This window comes from Heloderma suspectum, chromosome 2 (assembly GCF_057233095.1).
Source record: "Heloderma suspectum isolate Gila_16-S chromosome 2, 16-S_ref, whole genome shotgun sequence".
Taxonomy (NCBI): Eukaryota; Metazoa; Chordata; class Lepidosauria; order Squamata; family Helodermatidae; genus Heloderma; species Heloderma suspectum.
The window spans coordinates 217,837,269-217,860,650 of record NC_139459.1 but is presented as its reverse complement, the minus strand read 5'-3'; the positions used below and the strand labels follow the sequence as shown (position 1 = coordinate 217,860,650).

Here is a 23,382-nt window from a genome sequence, read left to right as displayed (position 1 = left end):
GCAGGGGGAGCAAGGATGAGATCCACTCCTCACCACTCACCACCATGATGGCCTTGTAGGCCTCTTCCAACACTACTATTCTATGATTCTACTATTCTACTCCTCTTGCCCTGCACTGGATAGGTGGTCAGTCCCGGGGTTGGAGGCGACCGTCGATCCACATAGGATTGCTCCCTCCAACTCATACAATTAAACAACTAAGAGTTGTTTAATCAGGTGACATCTCTAATACTGTCCTCATTCATTCACTCACCCTTGAGTTTGTAGGCATATTCTTTCCCCATTTCTTCCCCCTCTCCCTTGTGTCAGCCTTACTGCTTTTTGATTCACTTTACACTTCACTGTTTGTTTCTTTTAGATACCAAATCCACCATGGAATCAACAGGAACCTCCTGGGGTCCCACTGCGGACCCTTGGGTGCCTGTACCTTCAGGGGATCCTCTAAGTCAGACAGCGCCATCCACCAATCAAGCTTCTCCGGGGCCCTGGAATCTTCCTCATGTCTCCTCCTCCTCTGCCACTTCCTCTGATCCATGGGGGATGAAGTCCCTGCCTTCAAGTGTCTCATCGTCAGACCCCTGGGGAAAGTCCTCACCACCTGCTCCAGTCTCTGCAGGTGTTACTTCTGCTGCTGATCCTTGGGGAGGCTCTGTTGATAAGTCTTCCACAGTTGGTAAGAGAAGTCACTTAAGGTGAAGAATTACTGGTTTCCTTCCCTGTCTTTGTAACGAGTGGCCTCAATTTCTCCCTTGCTTTAATAATAAAATGTTGTTGTTGTTGTTATTTCAATTTATCAGTTGCCCTGTAGCTGAAGCTCTCAAGGTGACATACTTAATAAAAAAACAAATACAACAAAACCAGTGATAAAATACACAACAGAAAGAATTTAAAAGCAACAACAGCAACAATCGAAACAACTTTTAAAAGGAAGGTGCTAAAACATGGAAAAGGATAATTTCAAAATGCAGCTTTAAACATCTCATTAAAAACAAAACAAGCAGCAGTTTAAGAAATGGAAAATTATATAATGTCAGCCACATATATACGCCACACGATGATTTGCTCATCTAAGATGAGTAGCAGTTGTCCCCAGGTGACTACTTGAGTAGCAAGCTATAATCACATGGGAGAAATTTCTACCACCACTTTTCCAGGGTTCCCAAAAATGTGTTGGAAATCTGTCCAGGTTCTCAGCTTCCATTGTACTGTGTGAGAAGGACAAGCATTGAGATTGATCGTTAGCACCATTTGCCCTGAGCTCTTAAGTCAGCAGTGGTGCTAATAGGGTTGGAGAGAGGAACAGGGGATGGTGACAAGACCACTTAGTCCCACTAACTTTTCTTTCTGTCTTTGCTCCTCTGTAGGCAGTGCTACATTTGACTTGTTTGCAAAGCTACCAGAACACATGGACCACCCAGAACATGACAGTTCCCAGGCCCCCTCCTCTGTGAAATCCAACAGCCCTCTAGGTAAGTAAAACTCTAGTACAGTCATCCCCAACCCTTGTCCCACCAGATGTTTTGGACTCCAACTCCCACCAGCCCCAGCCAGCATAGCCACTGGTCAGGGATGATGGGAGTTGTAGTCTGACAGCATCTGGAGGGGCCCAGGTTGGGTAAGCCTTTTCTAATGTATCCAGGGGAAGAGATGGTAACATTGTATAGATGGCTGTAGAAACCAATATCTGGTTTCCCATGCCAGGTCCTCTATCCATGTTTTCCTAACATCATTTTGATCCCATAATTTTGACAGCCACCACTGAGTGTGTGTGTACATTTATTACCTACCACTCTTCTCTCACTGCTTTGATTTGTTTAAAAGTTCTTAAAATTGTTAATGCTATTAAATTGTTTTAAGTTTAATTGTAAGTCACCTTGGAAGCCCTATTTGGGTCAACAAGTGACTCATATATTTGTAACTAACTAAAGGCACAATCCTATGTCTGTTCAGACAGAAAAAGTCCTACAATTCCCAGCATGCCCCAGTCAGCGACAGGGAGCCTTAGGAAAGAGGAAGCTTTAAAGTGAGAGTTGAAGGATGATACAGTGATGACACAGGACGCGTACAAAAGGAAGACAGTTCCAAGAATAAGGACAATTAGAACCTTTCTACATGTGGCCTTAATTGTGCGCGTGCAATTCCTCACTTACAGTCGTTTGCAGGTCCTTTACACGATGTCGTCATCCTCCAGGGCCTCTTCCTTGCTTTGCAACCATTTCAGCAGGTCTTTTTCTAATGAGGAAAGTCTGGTATTATTTGTGAATGGCAGGATAAAGCCTAGTGTAATTGCATAATTCCACTATACCACAGCACCACCTTGTGCTTGTGTAATGGAACATAAGGAAAGGAAGAGAAAGAAAACCCGCAGGAAAAAAAATGTGTAAAGGAGCCAATCTTAATCCTGCACAGAATCCAGAAACAGACGCCTCAGTAAAGTGGCGACTTAAAAGCCTCATGCAGAAAAGCCCTTATGTAAGGACTGCTTTATACCAAGGTTTGTCTGTTGTTATTGGCAGCAGCTCTCCAAGGGATTAGGCAGAGGTCTTTCCCAGTTCTGATAACTGATTTTCTTTTAATAGATGTTGGGAGATTGAACTGGTATGCAATGCATGTTCTGAGAAATCACACATGTACCCACATACTCTAGAGATAAGCAAAAATGACTTGAGGCAGCAGGAGACCCTTTGAATGAATGAAAATGTGGAGTTGCAAGAGCAAAGGATCCTGGCAGAAGTGTCATGTGGAATGAGCTCCATTTCCAAGAAGAATATGAAGTGCTGGTTTTAACCTTTCAAGCCCTAAATGTCTTGGGACCTGAGTACCTAAAGGAGGAGTAGGCAAGCTGGTTTCCTCCAGATGTTTTGGACGACAACTCCTATCGGTCTGTGGCCAGGGATTATGGGAGATGTAGTCCCAAAACATCTGGAAGGCACTAGGTTTTCTATCCCTGGCCTAAAGCATGGGTGGGGAATCCTTTTCAGCTGGAGGGCTGAATTCATTCATGGATAAACTTCTGGTGGCCACATGCCCGCAGTAGGTGGGGCCATCCTCCCATAACCCATTCATACATATCCAGGACACACACAAACAGTGAGAAGTCCACAGGCTGGTTAGGGAAGCCCTGTGTGGTACATCCAGTCCGTGGGCTGCAGGTTCCCTATCTATGACCTATGGATCATCTCTACCTGCAGGACCCTGCTTGGATATTAATATCATTAATAGCCGAGGCCCTTCTGCAAATTCCTCCATCATCAGAAACAGGTGGGTGACCAGTCCTGGTACCCCACCTTTGGAATTCCCTGCCCAGGGTGGTCTGCCTGGTGCTGTCTCTGTTTTCTTCCCAGTGCCAGTGAAACCCTTTTTATTTTCCCAGGCTTTTTAGTTTTGTCAGCTGTATCTGCATTTTTGAGCTGGAATGTTATTGCTGCTCTGTTTCTTGTTGTAGTGTATTTCATTATATCTCCTTTTTTTGTTGTTGTTTGTTTTCAAATTGTTTATCTGCTCTGAGAGCTTCAGCTGAAGACCAGCTGATATATCTAAAAGAATGAAACAGTACTTAATGAATGGAAACCCAGAGGAAATGTGGGGCAAAGCATGGGAGCATCTGAACAATAAAAAAGAGAAATAACACATCATTCTCTCTCTCTCTCTCTCTCTCATTCATTGTTGTTGGTAGATGTGGACCTGTTTGGTGGCCTTATTCCAAGCACCAGGGAGAATGGAGTCAAGAATAAGGACGTTTTTGATATTTCAGGTTTAGGAGACTCTCTTCCTGATTCAAAGGAGAAGACAGACAGCAAAACCCCAGAGACCTTTCTTGGCCCAAATGCCTCTTCCTTGGTTAATTTGGACTCCTTGGTCACAGCCCCCCAGAGCCTGAAGTCTCGTAACCCATTCCTGGCAGGTAGGTCACATAGGCAGGAAAGGCCCATGGGAGATTGCATAGGGGTCTACAGGAGGCCTGCTGACCTCTGCTTTGTACTCACCTGCGCCTGCACTCAACCTAGGGCAGCAATTTCCTGTTCCATGGTCCCCTGCCTTGCCCCTGCCACAGAGCTTCCACCTTTCTCCTTGGATCCCCTTTTCACTAGGCCCATGGGAGTCAGAAAACCCAGACTGCCCCATACTAAGAATATTGATACTCGGCACTTGCTGGAACAGTGCTTGTGTCCTCTCTGCGTATGACCCCCACTACTGCAGTGCTTGTCCCTCCTGCAAGGTTTAAACCCAAGTACCATTGGAGCACATGGCGCAACATGCACCCTTGGGAATGCAGACAAGGCACATTTCCACACTTTTATTATCCAAAGTTAAAGAGAGGGTGGGTTTCTTGGTTGTGAGACTTGCCATCTTTTTGTGCAAAATTTCAGGGTGGTGGTGGTAGCGTTCACTTCCTGGATCTCTGGCCTTGGACACTAAACTCCTGCTGAAAGTTGTGGTGATGGTCTCCTTTTCCTTCTCACAGGTCTTAGCACACCTTCTCCTACCAACCCCTTCAACATCATTGACCAGCCTAAACCAACTCTCAACCAGATGCGGACCAGCTCTCCAGGGCCCAGTGCAGCTATGGGAATGGCCATGAACTCCATGTCCTACAGCACTTCTCTCCCTCTTCCACTAAGCAGCATCCCATCAGCAATGACCCTTCCAGCCTCTGTGAGTGCCTTCCCTCAGACTGGAGCAGGGCCTTTCCCAGAGCTACCCAGCAACTTGCCTCAACCTCTCCTACCACTATCTGGCTCAGTCCCACCGCCACTACCTTCCCAAGGCAGTATGAACCCTTTCCTTTGAGAAATCTTCGTTGATATTGTGCAAACTCTCTCTTGCTCCTTCCCCAGCTGTTGTGGAGAACTTCCCATGCAAATGCTTTCTGGGCACGTTAGTTTTGATGGGAGGAAGCATCTCCGTGGAAGCTCTTCTCCTAGTTTCTGCCCAGGTCAAAGAGGATCAGTTACCACAAATCTCCCTACATGGTGGGCTACTGAAGAATCAGCCCCTCCACCATGTTGAACACTGCCCAGAGTCTGCCTCTGATGGCAATTGGGATGGTCCTGTCTTCAGCTGGCATTGTTTTGATGGGTACAAAGGAGATGGGAGGCCCCTTAAGAAGAAGGGCTTTAATTTTCAAGGGTCTCTGTTCTCCAGTGCTTTTACGTTGATATGGACAGAGACTAAGTAAAACATCAACAAAAAAAGAACTCTTATTGTCCCTTCAGTGGGAAGGACAAATTATGTTGTAATCTGCATGGAAAACACCAGTGTTTACCAAGGTTTGCAGCTCTATTGTGTGCATGACAGGGGCACAGGCTCACTTCAGGAAATCAAGACAGCTCAGCAAGTATAGCATTGCTACATGGAAGGGGAGGAAATACGAGTTCTTTTTCCCCCAGAGTCACCTTCACTGGGTTGCTTGACTAAGGGAAATCTCTTCCTCAATTGTTGTTTGTTTCCCAATAACACCATGAAAACGTTCAAAAGTCTGCTCAACTTGAAAATCCAACTTTCCCGTGTGTAAAAAGAAGCAAATAAGACACATGGCATCAATATTCTTCCTATTTTGAGATTTAGTGTCAGAGACCAGAGAGGAAACAGGATTAGTCATGTGGAAAATTGCGTGTGTATGAGGGGATGTGAGAGTAAAAGACCGGGCAATTGAAATAAATGCTTCTGTGATCTGGGGGAGTGGCTTACTGATGATGGGAATGGGGTGGAGCAGCAGCAGCATAAACTCCAGCCTCCTGACCACTGGAAGTATCTCACCAACCTCCTCTGGCTTCTGATTCTTTAGTCGAAAAACTGCCCAAAGATATACTGAAGAACAGGCTACACACTTGCCTTTAAGAAGCTCCAAAGTGAGATGCTGAAGCTGTCACCTTTGATACTAGGAGTTCACCATTCCCTTTTTCACCTATGTTTTTTTCCAGTTGCCTGTCATCTCTGCCACTGTGCTTCTGCCTACTTTGATCCAAATGACTTTTCTTTTGACATCTTGGTACTTATTGAGGGGGAAATCTGTTTTCCTCCCTGTTGTCACCTTGGACGATCCCTTAGTTACATGCCAGACCACGAACTCTGCTGCTGTCCCCCAGTGCCTACTTCTCAAGCCCCGATCTCTAAAATGTGGATCTCCTGAAGCAGAGAGCTCCATCGTCCAGGATCATTTGAATTAGCTTTGTGAAGCTCATGAGAACATTCTGGACAGATTTAATGGAGGCAAATGATGGGAAGGCCATTGTTTGAATGTGACTTTAGGAACCCTAGACCATGAGAAACTTTGATGGCCTTGGAGCATTTCACTGGCACTCGGACTTGCTTAAAAATAACTCAAAAAGACATCAATGGATGCTTTATCTTGCATTTTCAACCAACTTCTCCTTCCATGGTCCTTCCAGGATATTAATGGACATGTTGTAAACCGGGGAGCTGGAATGGCAAAGGAGTGTATGCACAGCATGAAGTTGATATCCCAATTACCAGCTGTGTCTTAAATGGGGGTTTCATTCAGCATGCCAATACAAGTTGCATCTGCAGGAGAAGATAGCTGTGGAGCACTGATCCAGCTGGAATAGGATAGAGGTGGGATGGGAATATTGGCCATGCATAGAAAGCAATGTGGTACACTCACTGGGGATTTATTGCCTATGCTTAAGCACCACCACAGCAATCACCATACCAAAACAGACTTTCTGGCTATAGCTGAATATTGTGGGGAGGGGGAGAAGCAGACAATAAAATGTTCAAATGTGCTTGACATTTCACACTCTTCATGATGAATTTCTTTTGTATGTTAAATCACCTCCTTTCCCTTCAGGTTTGGGCAAAGGGCTAGGGCTGTGTAGGTGAACATTTTGGGAGTGAAAGAGTGGGGGGGGGTTTGGGGGGTGTCCCCGAAATGTTGTCTTTAAACCCCCAAAATGTTTGCTTCTTTTATGTCTGTACACTACCCCTATTAGAAACCATCGACATTTTTGATCCCAGACAGTTTCCCCTCAGTATGAATGGACAGTCACCATGACACCATGCACCCAATCAAATTTGGCTACAAGAGAACAATAGGAAGCCAGTTCTGAGTTACGGCAGTACTTGAAGCCCTTGCTCTCAATGGGCAAACACCTTTGCCCCTGTTCACACTTAGAGGGGGACACTTCTTTCAAGGGGCAAAAGTATTTATAAAACATGCCTCCCGCCCCATTTCAGCTCAGCCCCAGTCCTAGCAAAGGTCAGTGCCATAGTTTGAGGCACTGCACTTGAGCCAGGAGCTAGTGGTGTGGTATTCTCTTGGAGATGTTTCTCTTCCCCACTTTGTACTGCAGCAGGCGCTGTGAGGGCTGCGTTGGCACTGGGTTATCAGGGGTGGCAAATTTCAAAATAAGGCCTCTCTTCCTTCTCGACTTCAGAGCTAACATAAAACTCTCTGAGGTCTGCAGCCACAACACAACTTCAGACACTGTCTGAAACAAGAAGTCCTAAAATCTTTGTGTGGTAAATCTAAATATTGCCTCCTGAGCCTTTGGCAGATATCACATTCCTAGGCTTCCAGTGATCATGTGTTCACAAACAGTATGAGAGCTAGAACCATGCTTATAGTTACAAAAATAATTTTCAAAGCTGAAAGTCTCTGAATTCATTGCCATGATGTTGTTATGACAATGATAATTAGCACAGCTCTCTTTTATTATAAACATATTCACGAGGCCAATGTTTCTTTCATGTAGGAGTGGGGAACCAGTTTGAGATGGGGGTTGAATTGCCCCCCATGGACTGGATGGCAGTGGGCATGGCCATGCCCACTGACATCATTGCCCCAACCCTGCCCATTTTGCCATTCTCTGTGCTGACGGAGGTATGGAGTTCCATGCTTCTCTCAGCACTGAGTAAGGGACTCGGCCAGTGCTGGGGGGAACGACATCTCCCAGCACTGCCCAAGTCCTTGGCTGTGTCAACCCCTGTCGGGGATGACACAGGGCAAATAAAGCACTTAGCATGTTGCTTGAGCAGCACACTAAGGGAATCCCCTTGCAATCTCCAACCTGTGATGAAGGATAACATGGGGATTCCTCTCCCCAACCCCCTGGTAGCCTCCAGGCCAGTGACGGAGCATGTGGAGGGAAGCGGGCAGGGCCTGTGCAGGGAGCCCCAGCCTCCATGGACCGGATCACCATTGTAGCTGGAAGGCAGAGCACCACCAACCATGCTTCCGGCCAATCGACCCATCTGCAGTGCTAGGAGTCTGGAGCACTCCTCATTACTGAATGTATGCTCTTCACCAGCTTTCCCCAACCAGATATTTTTGAAACTTCCATCAGCCCCAATCAATATGGCCAGTGGAAATGCATGCTGGGAATTGTAGTCCAAAACATCTGAAGGGCACTGGGTTGAGGAAGGCTGCTCTATATGTTTAAGCCTTTTACAACCAATTCCGCTTCACTTAGGGCACAATCCTAACTAGATAGGCGGCCGCCTCCGAACTCGGAGGCAACCACCTATCCAAAGCAAGGCAGAAGAGGCACCGGGGGGGGGGGGATCGTGCCCTCTGCGCCTCTCCTGCCTTGCTAATTTTCACTAGACAGCAGTTTTCGGCTGTCTAGTGGTGGGGTGTGCGTGACTGGGAGAGGAAGCTGCCGTACACTCTCCCTGCCCTGGAACGTCCCCCAGCCCTGCCCCCTTTCAATCACACTGCACCCCTCTTATGAGTGTGGAGGACGGGGCTTCTCTGTGCTGCCTCAGAGGCAGCGCGGATGAGGGGGGAGGTCGGTTTTCCGGGAACTGACCTTGGAGTGCGGGCTCCAAGGTTGGTTCCTGGAAAGGAGCATATCCTATGGCCCTCTAGACAGTGTCTAGTGGCCATAGGATTGCTCCCTCCAACATTAAGGGTGCAATACACATACCTGGGAATAAGTCCCACTGAACTCCATGGCTCGTACTCCTGACTAGACTTGTATAGATTGCACAGTATATTAGAAATTATTCTGGCAGGTCTGGCAACATGTATGCCCTTAAGCTAGCTAGAGGTAGAATTGATTGTTTCATGCTTTTGTTGGTGACCAATCTCTGAATGGAGAATTTGGCCCTGCCACCCATCTGAGTTTTACACTCCTGGCCTAATCTTTCGATTACTCTGTTTTGAAGGGTCCAAAGTGCTTCAAAAGAAGTAATCTGTTAGACACAAGAGATTGTTTTTGGTTGACTCCAGCTGTTGAACTTCCTAAGAACATTTTCCTAAGAAAAATGGGCTCTTGAACCATTCATTCACAATATTTAAGTCACAGTTTTTGATATATGTGTGAGGTTACCTATACCCCAGGGTTGTCATGTCTGTAGGTGTCAACATAGGGTTGTATCTAATTTTAGTTTTTCTTGGAGTAGACCCATGTAAATAAATGGGACTCAAGTCAGATTAATACTGGATACAACCCATTAGTTGTGACATATTCACACTATGCTATTAGAAAGATGCCTCATCTAAGTTTTCCAAGGGCATCTTATCAGCATTGCATACTGGCACAACGGGACATGGCATCACAGTCGTGTGCATAATAAATGTAGTCTAGATGTAAATCGAACTGTTTGATAGGAATCCAAGCATCAGAGATGGAAAGGCAATGATGCACCTTAATTTTTTACAGCCGGGTGAGTAATAATCTTGCCAAAGCAAGGGTGGAGAGGACCTAGTTCAGGCTGCCTTGTGTGAATGAATCTATTCTCTATGGGGTTTTTGTGACACTGAAAACTATTCTGATGTCTCATACTGAAAGCTTTGATCATAAAGGTTATTTGACAAGCCATTCTTCTGCAAAATTTCAATCAATAGCAGCTTGGCAAGATCCAAATAAAATAAAATTAAAAACACTTCAGCTGGATGTACTAGATCAAATTATTTTAATTAGACCTCCTTTTGCCCAGGCATCAGCAAACACAACCTAAATTCTCAGTTCAAAGCATTGGGGAACTGAAATCCAATCATTAAGATGCTGACACACAAGTTTGGGGAAATTGATGCTGATTGACTTGGCAACTCCCCAGCTATTTAGTTTTGTCTCTTTCTATCCCCAAAATATGTCAGACCCAACTTAGGTGTCTTCTGTATCCCCTTTCAGAAGCTTCAGAAAATGCTGCAAAATGTGGCTTGTATGTATTGCTCTTTTCAGAGGTGCAAATAACTGAAAATGCTTACTTAACTATGGAATTTGCTGCAACAAGATGTGGTGATGGCTGACCAACTTATGGAGCAATCCTATGGCCGCTAGTCAGTGGCTAGATGGCCAGAGGATATCTGGTTTTCCGGGAACCGGCGTCAGATCCTGTGCTCCGAGATCGGTTCCCGGAGAACCAGCCTCCCCTCATTCCACGCTGCCTCAGAGGCAGTGTGGAACAGCCCTGTGCTCCGCACTCGCAAGAGGAGCATGGAGTGGCAGGAAAGGGGTGTGTCTGGGGGCATTCCAGGGCGGGGAGAGTGGAGCTACGTGTACGACACATCCCACGTGTCATACAGGAGCCTCCTCCCCCACTCTGCCCTCCTGCAGCTAGACAGTAGCAACCGGCTGTCTAGCCGAAAATGCAGGGCAGGAGAAGCGCGGAGGGAATGATCCCCTCCATATTTCTCCTGCCCTGGTTTGGATAGGTGGTCGCCTCCAAGTTCAGAGACAGATGCCTATCTAAATAGGATTGCACCCTTAGAGCAAAATCCTATGCATGTTTAGACAGAAAAAAGTCTGACAACTCCCAGTATTCCTTAGCCAGCCCTGCTAGCTGGGGAATGCTGGGAGTTCTAGGACTTTTTCTGTCTAAACGTGTCTAGGATTGTGCCCTTAGATGGTTTTAGAAGAGAATTAGACAAAAATCCATGGAGGATATCATTGGCCATAAGTCATGATGGCTATACATTACCTCCAGGATCAGTCTTCATGCCTCTGAATACCAGTTGCTGAGGAACAACAAGAGGGAGGGTGCTATTACCCTCATGTCCTGCTTATGGGCTTCCCAGAGGTACCTGGTTGGCCACTGTGGGAAGTAGGATGCTGGACTAGATAGGCCTTTTGTTCTGATCCAACAGGGTTCCTCTTCTGTTTTAGGTCTATGCTAAATGAAACAAGAGTAAAATTGCTACCATATAACCAGCAAGTGCAGGCAGGGGGTTTGTTCTGCAAAGAGTTTGCCAAGTACAGTGTTCTATACTAGCCTGTTAATAGCCATCTTTCTAGCTGTTCTGCTCCTACTCACGCCGTTATTTTTTTAAAATATATTTATTTTCAACTTGTTACAACCCATCTATTAGCACTATTCTAGGTGGCTCACAAAGAAAACAAATATACCCCCAAATGAATGTAAATTGTAAAACCCATCACACATTTGCCTAAATAAAAGGAAAATCACTATCTATAAAAGCCTGTTGCTTCAATCCAAGGTGATGTGAACACTGAAGGAGCCAGAAGTGGGATTAAAAAAAAAACGATAGTAAGGCTGCACTCCTATGCACCCTTACTACAGAGTAATGCCCACTGAATACAGTGGGATATACTTCTGAGTAAAAATGCACAGGTGGGAAGTGCATGTCTACATAGCACATTTCAGGTGTTCAAAGCAGCTTCACGGTAATCATCTCAGCAAGCCTTACAACAGCACAGTATGACATCCTTACATTCCAAGCAGAGGGGTTAAGATAGAGAGAATGGTGGTTTACCTAAGGGCCTGGAATTCCAAGTTTATACCAGAAGCTGATGGCTGACTTGCATAATAAACTTAATAATCCAGAGGGTTAGCCACTCACACCCTAGCTGCCAGAGATTAAAGAATGGTTTACAAAACGTGGAATGTGATGTACATATGGGGGTCCATACCTGAGGGGGAGTCCAGGCCAGATCAACATCTTTCAAAAGATGTAGGGCCCATTAGTTTTTGTGAAACTGGAATCCTAAGTATAAAAAATTAATAAGGTTTCTAATCTTGGTTACAGTTTGTAATTTCCCCCAAATAACAAAACAGTAATAAAGGAATGGAGATGTTGATTCTTTCTGCAGCTTCCTTTTCTTACCTGTGGGCCAGTTGCTGTCTCAGCAATCCAGTTTACGCCTCTCCTTGAAATGTGCTTACACTTAATTTGCATTTTTAGGGTAGAACTCAGGCTTTTTGTCAGCTGCTGTTGTTCGGCAGAATACACAAAGCCATAATTAAGACTAGCCTCATTTCATAGCCTACTCCTTCCACCCCAAAAGTCTACATGTAAGAAAAACAAGCATGTCTACCCCCTACAAGCAAGTCTCCCACAACAGCTGCCTCAGCAACAATGTACTTTGTCTCCCGTACCGTCTTGTTGAGAAGTTACCTGTTTACTTTCATGGGCATCCTCTTTCTCAGTTGCACAAATAGGAAATCAATGCTCAAAAGTCAACAGGGCACAGGAGGAGGTTAATGTGGAGAAGCCCCTTCTCTTCTCTAGCATGAGCTGGAAAGGGCTAGTGGGTGGGAAGGATATAAAAAGTACCCACGCAGTGGCTTAAAGGCAGATTGCTGAGCTGTTAATTGAATAGTAAGGTGGCTACTGAGTGAGCCTACAGTGGGATGAACCTCTTGAATTAGCAGAATCTGTTTCTGAAAACAACAAGACGGAATGATGCTGTGAACCTACCAAGGCTTGTAATTTTTTTCCCCATCAGTGGTAAATGTCTCCATCCAGTGGGAGGGACTCCATACAGTGAGGAATTCCACACCATCAAGGGCAGGCAAGTGATGAGATGTAGGCTGGCAGACAATTCTTTCGCTTTTCATTCTGTCATTGCCTGCACAATGAATATTTTATATGCCACCTACTTCTCATTGCATATATTTCCAAATACTATAGCCGGACAATAGCTCATAGACTCATCATTGGTCTTGCTGCAATAGACTCCCACGGCTACCCCTTTGGAAGATGATTCTTGTACATGCCTCCTTCCCTGTGACATGCTGACTTTGACTTTAATCCTAAATGTATTTGCTGAAGTGGAAAGCAACCAGGGGCTTGAAACTGGTGGAGCCAGCTGGGAAGCAAGTGCTGCAGCTTGTGCTTCTATGGGCTGTAGGTGGGCTCTCTCTACTGGAGGGGAGGGGGGGCTATATCTTGAACATTTAGAGGGGAAGGTCCATTGCTCAGTAGCAGAGTATATGCTTTCCACCAGTATGATCCCAAGTTGAATCCTCCCCCCACAGCTCCAGTAAAAGAATATTGGAGAGTGGGTGTGCTTGAGAGCTACTGCCCGTAGACCAGGCATGTGGGCCAAATTCTGCCCACTGGGGCTGCCTTTACACTACAGAAAACCACTGCAGTCCTCCCTTTCCAGAGCCTTTCCGTGTTTACAGCGGGCTCCCAGACAGTGACCATGTGGTTGCTGAGAGGGAAAGCTTTTACTTTTCAAGGTTGCATAGAACTCAATGAAACAGCGCCATCTAGTGGCTGTTTTAATAGCACAACAATCCGACTTAAATAGATTGTTCATTATTTCCGGATCTTTTTGAGATGGAATAACCAGGAAATACCTCTGGATGGGCCCTGGAGGTTGAAGACATCATGAAAAGGTCCTGCAAAATTCCTTGAGCGAGCAATCTCAATAACAGCATAAAAGCTCAGTGTGAAGGAGCCCTTGGAATTCCAATACGGCCCTCTGGAGTTCACCAGATGGCCCCACCCCCTTCCCCTGTCCCTCAACCACTAAATGTCTGGTGATTTCCTGCCTTTTGTGCAGTTTTTTTCCCTTTCAAAAAGTTTGAAATGCCTCTCTTAATGCTTAATTACTGGCAGCAAGAGCTTTAGGGCGCAATCCTATGTGTGTTTAGACAGAAAAAAGTCCTACAACTCCCAGCATACCCCAGCCAGCACACATGGCTACCCCCCATCCCTAGAATGCAGACCCCAAGAGCTTCTCTGAAACTGAATCTGGCCCTCGCACTGAAACAGGTTCTCCAGCCCTGCAGAAGACAATAGTGGGGTAAGAAAGCCATTATTATGGGAGGGACCAGAGCTTGCAGGCAGTGCACCTGCTTTGCATGCAGACAGTCCTTGGGCACCATTTTTTGGTAGAAAGTTGGGCTATAAATCAAATAACTCAGGTCCCAGGTTCAATCAAGGTTATGCTCAAAATCCTACAAGCTAGGCTTCAGCAGTATGTGAACCGAGAGCTACCGGAAGTACAAGGTGGGTTTCGAAGAGGCAGAGGAACTAGAGATCGAATCGCCAACATTCGCTGCATCATGGAGAAAGCAAGAGAATTCCAGAAAAACGTCTATTTCTGCTTCATTGACTACGCTAAAGCCTTTGATTGTGTGGATCACAACAAACTCTGGCAAATTCTTAAAGAGATGGGAGTACCAGACCACCTTACCTGTCTCCTGAGAAACCTGTATGAGGGTCAGGAAGCAACAGTAAGAACCAGACATGGAACAACCGATTGGTTCAAAATTGGGAAAGGAGTACGACAAGGCTGCATATTGTCGCCCTGCTTATTTAACTTATATGCAGAGTACATCATGAGAAACGCCGGGTTGGATGAATCACAGGTCGGAATTAAGATTGCCGGGAGAATTATCAACAACCTCAGATACGCAGACGATACCACCCTAATGGCAGAAAGCAAAGAGGATCTAAAGAGCCTCTTGTTGAGGGTGAAAGTGGAGAGTGCAAAAGCTGGTTTGAAAGTCAACATTAAAAAAACTAAGGTCATGGCATCTGGCCCCATCACTTCCTGGCACATAGAAGGGGAAGAAATGGAAGCAGTGACAGATTTTATTTTCTTGGGCTCCAAGATCACCACAGACGGTGACTGTAGCCATGAAATTAAAAGACGCTTGCTCCTTGGGAGGAAAGCTATGGCAAACCTAGACAGCATAGTGAGAAGCAGAGACATCACCTTGCCGACAAAGGTCCGTCTAATCAAAGCTATGGTTTTCCCAGTAGCAACGTATGGCTGTGAGAGCTGGACTATAAGGAAGGCTGAGTGCCGAAGAATCGATGCTTTCGAATGTGGTGCTGGAGAAGACTCTTATGAGTGCCCTGGACTGCAAGGAGGTCAAATCAGTCAATCCTAAAGGAAATCAACCCTGACTGCTCATTGGAAGGACAGATACTGAAGCTCAAATATTTTGGCCACCTAATGTGAAGGGAAACTCCCTGGAAAAGACCCTGATGCTGGGAAAAACTGAAGGCAAAAGGAGAAGGGGGCGGCAGAAGATGAGATGGCTAGATAGCATCACCGATGCAATGAATATGAACTTGAGCACACTCCGGGAGAGAGCGGAGGACAGGAAGGCCTGGCGTGCTATGGCCCATGGGGTCATGAAGAGTCGGACACGACTGAACGACTGAACAACAACAACAACAGGTTCAATCCCTGGCAGTCATCACCAGTCCAAAGGATCAAATGGGGGCTGATGTGAAGACTTTTCTCAGCCTGAGACTGCGGAGAACTGCTCCCAGTCAAAGCTCGACAAAGAGTTTGACCTAAGGCACCTTCCCACATATATCAGGTTCTACGGAGCACTGTGGCATTCTCCAGACAAAGGGATGTTCCTTCAAAAGGAAGGAAAAGGAAAAACACAGTCTACATATGCTCACAGCATCTCTGCCTTTTATAAACACCGATTCCCCGGGGGAGAAAGGAGCTCTTGCTGCGGATGCTCAGAGGATCTCAGACCACGTTGCCAGAGCTTTTGAAAACAAGAGCTGCGTTACGAGGCGCCTCCCCAACCCTCCTTTTCAGCAGCATTTAATGCCAGGGCGTCGCATGGAGAGCTGGGCCCTGGACTGAAGGAGGATTCTCTCGCCAGGCTTCGCGGGAGCGGGACGATCCTCCTCCCTTCTCCGAGCTCTTCCAAACCGGAGTCACTCCCCTTTCCCCTGACCCTCACGCTCGCTGACGCTTGACCCGCCCCGGAGGAACTGCAGCGTCCCGCCCACCACCAGGCCTGGCCAGGGAGAGCAGCAGGCGGCTCCTCCTCTTCCTCCCCCCCGAGGAAGCTCCGCGGCTGCCTCTCGCCCCTAGCGTTCACTCGGGGGTCACTCTTGGCACCGCCCTTGGTTCCCCCGCAGCGTTGACGGCTGGCGGTGGCGATGATCTCCGCCCCCGTCGCGCTCCTGTGCCGCGCCGGCCGCCGCTTGCTGCTCCGCCCGCCCGGGCCGAACCGAACCTCCTGGGCTCGCAGGTACAGGTGGCCGCGCTGGCTGGGGAGCAGCAATGTAAGCCTCCCCGCCCCCGAAATCCCTCGGCCACTGTGACTTCTGGAGCCAGGCGGCTCACGTGCTGGCGGTGTTTACATGCTGGTAATAATAACCTAGCGAGGAAGCCGAGAGATCCGAAGCAGAAAGGGGAGGGGATTCCGTCTGGCCCGGAGGGAGCCGCGCGCCGCTCGTTTCGTCCGATTTCGTTTGGCTTCCTTTCTTGCCACTCATCGGTAAATGCGTGGTGGTGGTTCGGTTCCGAACGGAAGATCCCTCCGTCTGCTTGCTTCTAGTGGAAACCGAAAAGGGCTGGCCGCTTCTGACCCAAACGGGATCCTTTGTTTATCGGTATTGGTCTGGCCCGGTCAACTGGATTCTTCTCTTGCAGCTAGTCCCTACGGCCGAAGCGGTGGCGAGGTGGTTTCACTTAAACCTCTGAGGGCGCAGTCCTGTGCATTTTTAGACAGAAAAAAGCCCCACAACTCCCAACATTCCCCAGCCAGCCATGTAGGACTTGTAGGACTTTTTTCTGTCCAAAATGCATAGGATTGCGCCCTAAGCCAGCCTTCCTCAACCTGGTGCTCTTCAGAAGGGTTGGACTGGGGATGATAGGAGCTGTAGTCCCACCCATCTGAAGGGCGCCAGGTTGGGGAAGGCTGATCTAATGGACTGTCACCTCCTGAGGAGCAAAAAAAAGGCAAAGGGAGCCACACTGGCCCATAAGGAAAATTCCAAAATCCATAGCACCTGTTCTTCTCCACCCTTCCCAGGAATTATGCCTAGGAGCATGGGATACATAGCACAAACTCTGCTCACTCCCAGACCCCTTCCATGTACTGAGCTAGGTGATTTGGCTCTAATTTGACTACTGTTAATCTGTCTGCCTGTGCTACTGGTGCAGTTTTCTGTCCATTTGCTCTGCTCTAATGCAGGCCTCTCCAGTCTGTCTATTAGAGAAAATTTCAGATGCTCTTTCTGCTGTTGCTGATTTACATTTCATGGCATCCTTAGTACTGTAGCTGAGTTTACAGTTCCTCCTGTTCCTACACACTTCCCCTCCTTTGCTCAAAGTGTCTATAATATGATGCTTCTGTCTTTTGCCATGCAAATTGCCTTGCTAGATTGGACCAAGGTTCGTGTCATTTGTGTTAGTCCAAAATAGGGCGGCTAGACTGCTAACTGGGACTGGCCGATGTGAATGTATTATGCCAGTAATTCTCCCTCTCCACTGGCTGCCAGTCTGTTTCTGGGCCCAATTAAAAGTGCTGTTTTTATCCTTTAAAGCCTAAACAGCTTGGGGCCAGGTTACCTGAAGGGATGTCTCCTCCCATATTTTCCTACTTGGACAGTAAGATCATCATAGATCAACGGAGCACTTTTTATCAGCTTAGGCTGGTATACCAACTATGCCCTTATCTGGACAGAGATAGCCTAGCTACAGTTATCCATGCTCTGATAACTTCTTGTCTGGATTACTGCAATGCGTTATACATGGGGCTGCCTTTGAAAACGGTCCGGAAACTTCAGCTGGTCCAAAATAGGGCAGCAAGATTGTTAACGGGGACTGGCCAGCGAGCTCATATTACACCAGTACTTTTCCAGCTGCACTGGCTGCCAGTCCATTTCCGGGCCTGATTCAAAGTGCTGGTATTAACATTCAAAGCCCTAAATGGCTTGGGGCCAGGATATCTGAAGGATTGCCTCCTCCCATATGTGCCTTCCCGGACCTTAAGATCATCCTTAGTGGCCCTCCTCCGTGAGCCCCTGCCAAAGGAAGTGAGGTGGGTGGCTACTAGGAGGAGGGCCTTTTCTGCTGTGGCAGCCCAGCTGTGGAATGAGCTCCCTGGTGAGGTTCGCCTGGCACCTACGTTGTATTCCTTCCGGCTCCAGGTGAAGACCTTTTTATTTTCCCAGGCATTTTAGCTTTCTAGACTGGTAGCTTTGCTGTTTTAAATCTGTATTTTAAATCTCTGCATTGCTGCTAGGTTTCACTCTGGTTTTATTCTGGTTGTATTGTTATATCGTGGTGTTAATGTTTTTATATTTTATATTGTTTTACTATGTGCTTTTTGGTTTTAGTTTTTGTGAACTGCCCAGAGAGCTTTGGCTATTGGGTGGTATAGAAATGAAATAAATAAAATGAAATAAATAAAATTGTCTAATGTCCTCCTCAGAGTCCCCCCACCAAATGAGGCAAGGCAAGTGGCACAAGAGAGAGAGGCCCCTTTCAGTGGTGGCACCGTGTTTGTGGAACACTCTCTCCAGAGAGGCTCATCAGGCACCTACATTATGGTCTTTTTGGTGCTGGTCTTATTGTTTTGTTCTGGGCTATTTTTTGTTTCAATTATTGTATTTTATGTTTTTAATGTATTGTACACTGCCCAGAGTACTTTGGTTACTGGCGGTTTCAGATACAGTAAATAAATAAAAAATTCTGTTTCCAATCTTCTTTTTCCCCATACAGAAAAATATCCTATGTGTATTTATTCTAAGTAAATCCCACTGACGTCAATGGGACGTCGAACTCAAATTATGCTGCATTTTAATTTTTGATTTTGTAAACTGGTTAGAGATATGTTTTAGATATGGTAAGTGACTGATTAAATACAATACTACTACTAATAGGTGTGTAGCAGCCTTAGTGGGCTTTAGTGGGTGTTAGTGTATATCCACTCCTATATTTCATAGATATGCGAAAGGGAGGAGTTGGCAGTCATGGCGTAAAAAGAACAGTGTGTGAGAAACATCTTTGTATAGAGCAGAGCCCCATGGGGAATCTCAGTGACATTTTAGGAGATGAAAATTGAAATATTTATTTCTTCAGGGTGTTTTTTTTAACTTCTCTCCATCTGATGGGCTTGAGATTAATAATAAGACAAAACCAATATAGTGCCTTCATATATTATTTGTGACTGGAAATACTTGTTTTTTAAGTGCATGAATCTTCCCCAGTCCTGGTTTCCCATCGTACATTCAGATGAAAGCACGTGTTTGTGAAGTGTATAAGTCACTTTTCTGTTATATCTGTAAAACGTTTTACATCTAAAATGTGACATTTCTAACAGCCTTAAGAGCCATATTGTGAAGTATAATGTAGCCAAAAATACTTGTAAGATGTTCCCATATCTGCTTTTCAGAGGAGCTAACCTGACACTTTTCTAAGGGAGTGCTTGCTCCACCCTCTTTGGGAAATATGAATTCTGATTGGTAGACACAAATCACATCCCAGAATGTGGGCGGAGTCAACACCATTTTGAAAATCCACAGCTCTGATGTAGGTTAGTTGTGATGGCAGAAACAGCCAAGGGGCCTTAAGGTGGAGACCAGAGAGGCTGCCTGATCACAATTTTAAATAGAAACAACAGAGAGCTGTAAGGTATTTTCTGTTTAGCTGTGTTTAATGGAGCTATGGCTGTTTTCAAATAAAGGAGCTGTTTACATAGAGTGAAGCGGTGATGGTTAGAAATAACGGCTATCTGGATGAAAGAGACATTGGGGAGTGTTAAAGAAATGGCAGCTTGATGTTATCATCTAGTTTTGTTGAAGCCCTTCTATTTGTTATGGGACTGGTTGACCTAGAATATTCCTTATTCCTAGGCCTCCACTGTAACTTCAAGAACTGGTGCCTGAATTTGCTTGCTTTCCGCTTTGCTCCCCCATTCCTTTTTCCTTTGGTATCATGTATATTAGATTATGAACCTGCAGGCAAGGACTGTTTTATCTTTTAATCTCTGTATAGTACTTAGAAAATTTTAGGCACCTAATAAATAATGATAAATAGCAACAATAACAACTAGATTAAGCAATTCCTGGGTAGGATCATGAACGTGAGTATATCATAGAGACAGGTTGATATGAGAGGTAGCGATTTATGGTGTAAACAACAGAAAATGTATGTTAATGGAAGGACTGGGAATGATAAAGAGATTACTGTTGGGGATAGGGAATGTATTTGTGGGTGACAGTATAAATTAAGATAGATAATATAGATATATATGCGGGAGGGAGGATGCAGTACAGTTGAAGGCTGCACTCATGTTATCCTCATAATAAAGTTTAAAATGAGTCCCACTGATACCCTGTGGTTTTGACACGATAATATAATGTTCTGTATTATCATGTTCTATATTTTTTATTTCTTCCTTAAATTTATTCACCTTTTCCTGGTTACAAAGGCACTCAGCACAGTTTACAGTAAATAAATAGTTTACAGTGGGACAAAATATGTGCAAAATGATAAAACATGGTAATAAAACAAGAACAAAGAAAACGAGACAACAGCATGAAGCATAAAAGCAATCAGCTTCAGTAAAACAGTCAGGTCATAAAAGCCTTCTTAAGAAGGAAGACTCATGACTCTGTCATTGGCAATAACATTTGTAGTTTAAAACCTTTACTGCCTTTCTCATTATTTTGTGTGTGACATAAACATTCAGGGTTATATCCAACCCGGACTGTCCACCAGTGGAATAGAAATCGCTAGTGAAATGTATTTTGCAGTCCCCCCCGCCCCCCTAATCTGCTCCAGAGGGTTGGGGGAAACTTCCGGAGCAGATTCGGAAGGTCCGTGGGGGGGGGGGGGTCTGCAGAGTGGAGGAGAGTAAGGGGAAGTCTTGTCAAATGAGTGGAAGTCTGTGACGTTAGATTTAAGCAGATGTATCTGGAAACCATTGAGTAGCGCGCTGTGTGCATCTCAGGAGTCTGAGGCCATATAGCCTTGGAGTAGCAGAAGTGCTCTTAGCTGTGGCACAGCTCATGGATAACAATAAGACTTGTTTCCATGGGCCTACATGGGGAGTTCCACCCCAAGGAAGCTGTGATCCTGAAATGACTGGGCATAATCCATACCTCAGGTCTGGCAACAGACCCCCGACCTTAGCCTAAAACTTCCTTCTGTCCAATTGCCGATCTCACCAGGATGTGTGTAGGTCTGACAAGGGGCCTGGCCTGGAACTAATCCACATCTTAGTGCTTAGGAGATTACCCAGGCTAACAGCCTTCTGTCTGTGTTTCTTGTGCAGAACTATATTCCTGAAAACAGCCATCGCCATGGCCACAGGAGGGAAGGGCAGCCATTCCAACAATGCTCTCTATACCAACCGTCTCATTCATGAGAAGTCTCCTTACCTCCTTCAACATGCCCATAACCCTGTTGACTGGTAAGAGATACGTTCTTTTAATTGTTAGAGGAGTGGGGCAAGATGGCTGGGCTGTAGGGTAAATAGCTCTGGAAGTTCATAGACACTCTACTTAAGGAAATATGGTTTTCTTCTACCATCCCAGCTCACCTGTTCTCTTAAACAACTCAAGCCATTCTTCTTTCTGTGCCTGGGACTCCCTCTTGTAATACTTACATGGCAGTCTCTCATTTTTCATATCCCTCTCCAAACCTCCCTCTTTTACTGCTTTTGGATGGGTCTGGAAAACATTTTTATTCCAATAGGTGTTCAGTTTGTAATTTTCTGCTGTTTTAATTGGCTTTAAGCTGTTTAGTCCTTTAAAAAATGTTTTTATTTGTAACATAACAGTAACAACAACAAACAAACCAAAAGGGGGAAGGATCACATCAGGAAACATACCTATATACAGTAATCATTAACATCTCCCTTGATATAGGGGAAAGAGAGAGAGAGAGAGAAAAGGAAAAAAAAAAGAAACACAAGGAGGGGGGAAAAGGGTTAACATTTCCATTTCAAATATATACATTAGTATAAGCAGTCCATATATCTAAATAAGCATCCATACGACTTTGGCGGTTGTAGGAGATATGCTCAAACTTGGCAAGAGCAGTAAGATTTTCAGTCCATTGCGTGATAGTTAGTGAGTGTTTTTCCTTTCAGGCTTGGAGTATAAGTCTCTTTGCAACTGTAAAGGTTCTCAGTATCCACTTTTGCTGTCCTTGATGCCTGTTGTTTCGAGTTATGCTTAATATCGTTCATGGGTTTTTAAAAATGTTTCTATGATTGCTTATGCTGTTGTGCACTATTTTGAGTATATGAGTGTTATTGTAGAAAAGCAGGCTCTAAAAGAAACGAATGGATAGAAATATATATATATATATATATATATATATATATATAAAATAAATAAATAAAAATAATGAGTGAGGTAGGTATGATGAGTTAGGGGTGTCGACTCTCTGCATATCCTCAGCTTGGTACACAGTACCAAGCTCAGTACTATGTCAGTACTGAAGAGCAGAAGCAGGTTTCTATTTTATTTCAAAAGACTGAAGCTTCCTCAGTGTCCCTCAGACCTGGACAGGCCACACTGAAGGCCTCTGAGGGCCACATACAGGCTGCAGGCTATGGAGCAAGAGTCCTGAAATCTGCAGTTTCCCACCCAAATCCTCCAAGGGTGGTTGCAGAACAGAAGTGGGATTCTTCTTATTGTTGTTCAACACCCAGAAAGCTATTTTTAATTTCTGGTGGTCCCTAGGGATTTAAAATCAACATCAGCAATAAGAAACCCTACTTCTGATTAAGTATCCAATCCATTCCTAGCCTGTGCTAAATAGACCTTAACAGCAACACACACACGCGCGCGCACACAAGCCCTGAACATGCTCAGGCTAGTAGATCCCCCAGGTGAGTTGCTCTCGCATTGTTCTAGCTCTTGTAAAGTGTCGTCTTCTGCATGCAAATATCTCTTGGTCTTGGCTAAGCTCATCTGTGGCTCCCTGTGAGTGTTCACCAGACCAGGGAGGCTGTGCTGGCAGCGCTTTTTTGGAATGAACCTGTTCTCTCTGGTCTGAATGAGAATGTTGGGCTCCACAGCCAGGGTTGGGTACAGCATGCACATCTTCCGTGGGTATTGTGCTGTCTGAAAGTGCCTCATATATAATTAAGAAAGATCAGTGGTTTGCTTAAAGCCAGCTGTCTGCATTCAGTATAGGCATATTAAATGGGGTGAGCTATAGAAAGAAATCCCAGCAGCTTTCTTCCTTTGTCTTCTCTTCAGGTACCCATGGGGCCAGGAAGCCTTTGATAAAGCCAAGAGAGAGGATAAGTTGATATTTCTATCAGGTAACTGTGGAATAGCTTCATTTTATGCTACTACACCTACACATTTACAACTGCTTATATATACACATATATGGTGTATGTACATAAAACATACAGAACAAAACCATGGGTTGCATCCAACACTTACGTGAGCGGAAGTCAGCCTGTGCAATGAACGCGACTTCAACTTGC

General features: G+C 45.5%; 2 protein-coding genes across 19 annotated transcripts in view; both read left to right on the top strand.

The window, feature by feature from the left end:
• EPN3 (epsin 3) overlaps positions 1-9,827 on the top strand; it is a 44,232-nt gene extending 34,405 nt beyond the window's left edge. For 4 of the 5 annotated variants that reach the window (XM_084837954.1, XM_084837955.1, XM_084837953.1 and 1 more), the window contains exons 7-10: positions 359-673; positions 1,365-1,469; positions 3,677-3,904; positions 4,466-6,765. In XM_084837954.1, the coding sequence (XP_084694080.1) occupies positions 359-673; positions 1,365-1,469; positions 3,677-3,904; positions 4,466-4,791 (974 nt within the window). In that variant the 3' untranslated portion in view covers positions 4,792-6,765. Of the gene's footprint in view, positions 1-358; positions 674-1,364; positions 1,470-3,676; positions 3,905-4,465 lie in introns of all 5 variants that reach the window. The other variant, XM_084837956.1, reaches the window with a different exon arrangement.
• A 6,069-nt stretch (positions 9,828-15,896) lies between these two features.
• The window catches only part of SPATA20 (spermatogenesis associated 20), a 54,052-nt gene continuing 46,566 nt past the window's right edge, over positions 15,897-23,382 (top strand). For 3 of the 14 annotated variants that reach the window (XR_014788267.1, XR_014788266.1, XM_084837968.1), the window contains exons 1-3: positions 15,920-16,170; positions 21,208-21,345; positions 23,147-23,211. Coding sequence is in view for 11 of the 14 variants with exons in the window: in XM_084837968.1 (XP_084694094.1) it covers positions 16,079-16,170; positions 21,208-21,345; positions 23,147-23,211 (295 nt within the window). In the remaining 3 variants the exon portion in view is untranslated. Of the gene's footprint in view, positions 16,420-17,936; positions 18,077-18,650; positions 18,775-19,457; positions 19,563-21,207; positions 21,346-23,146; positions 23,212-23,382 lie in introns of those variants that run through there. The other 11 variants (XM_084837971.1, XM_084837970.1, XR_014788268.1 and 8 more) reach the window with 9 other exon arrangements.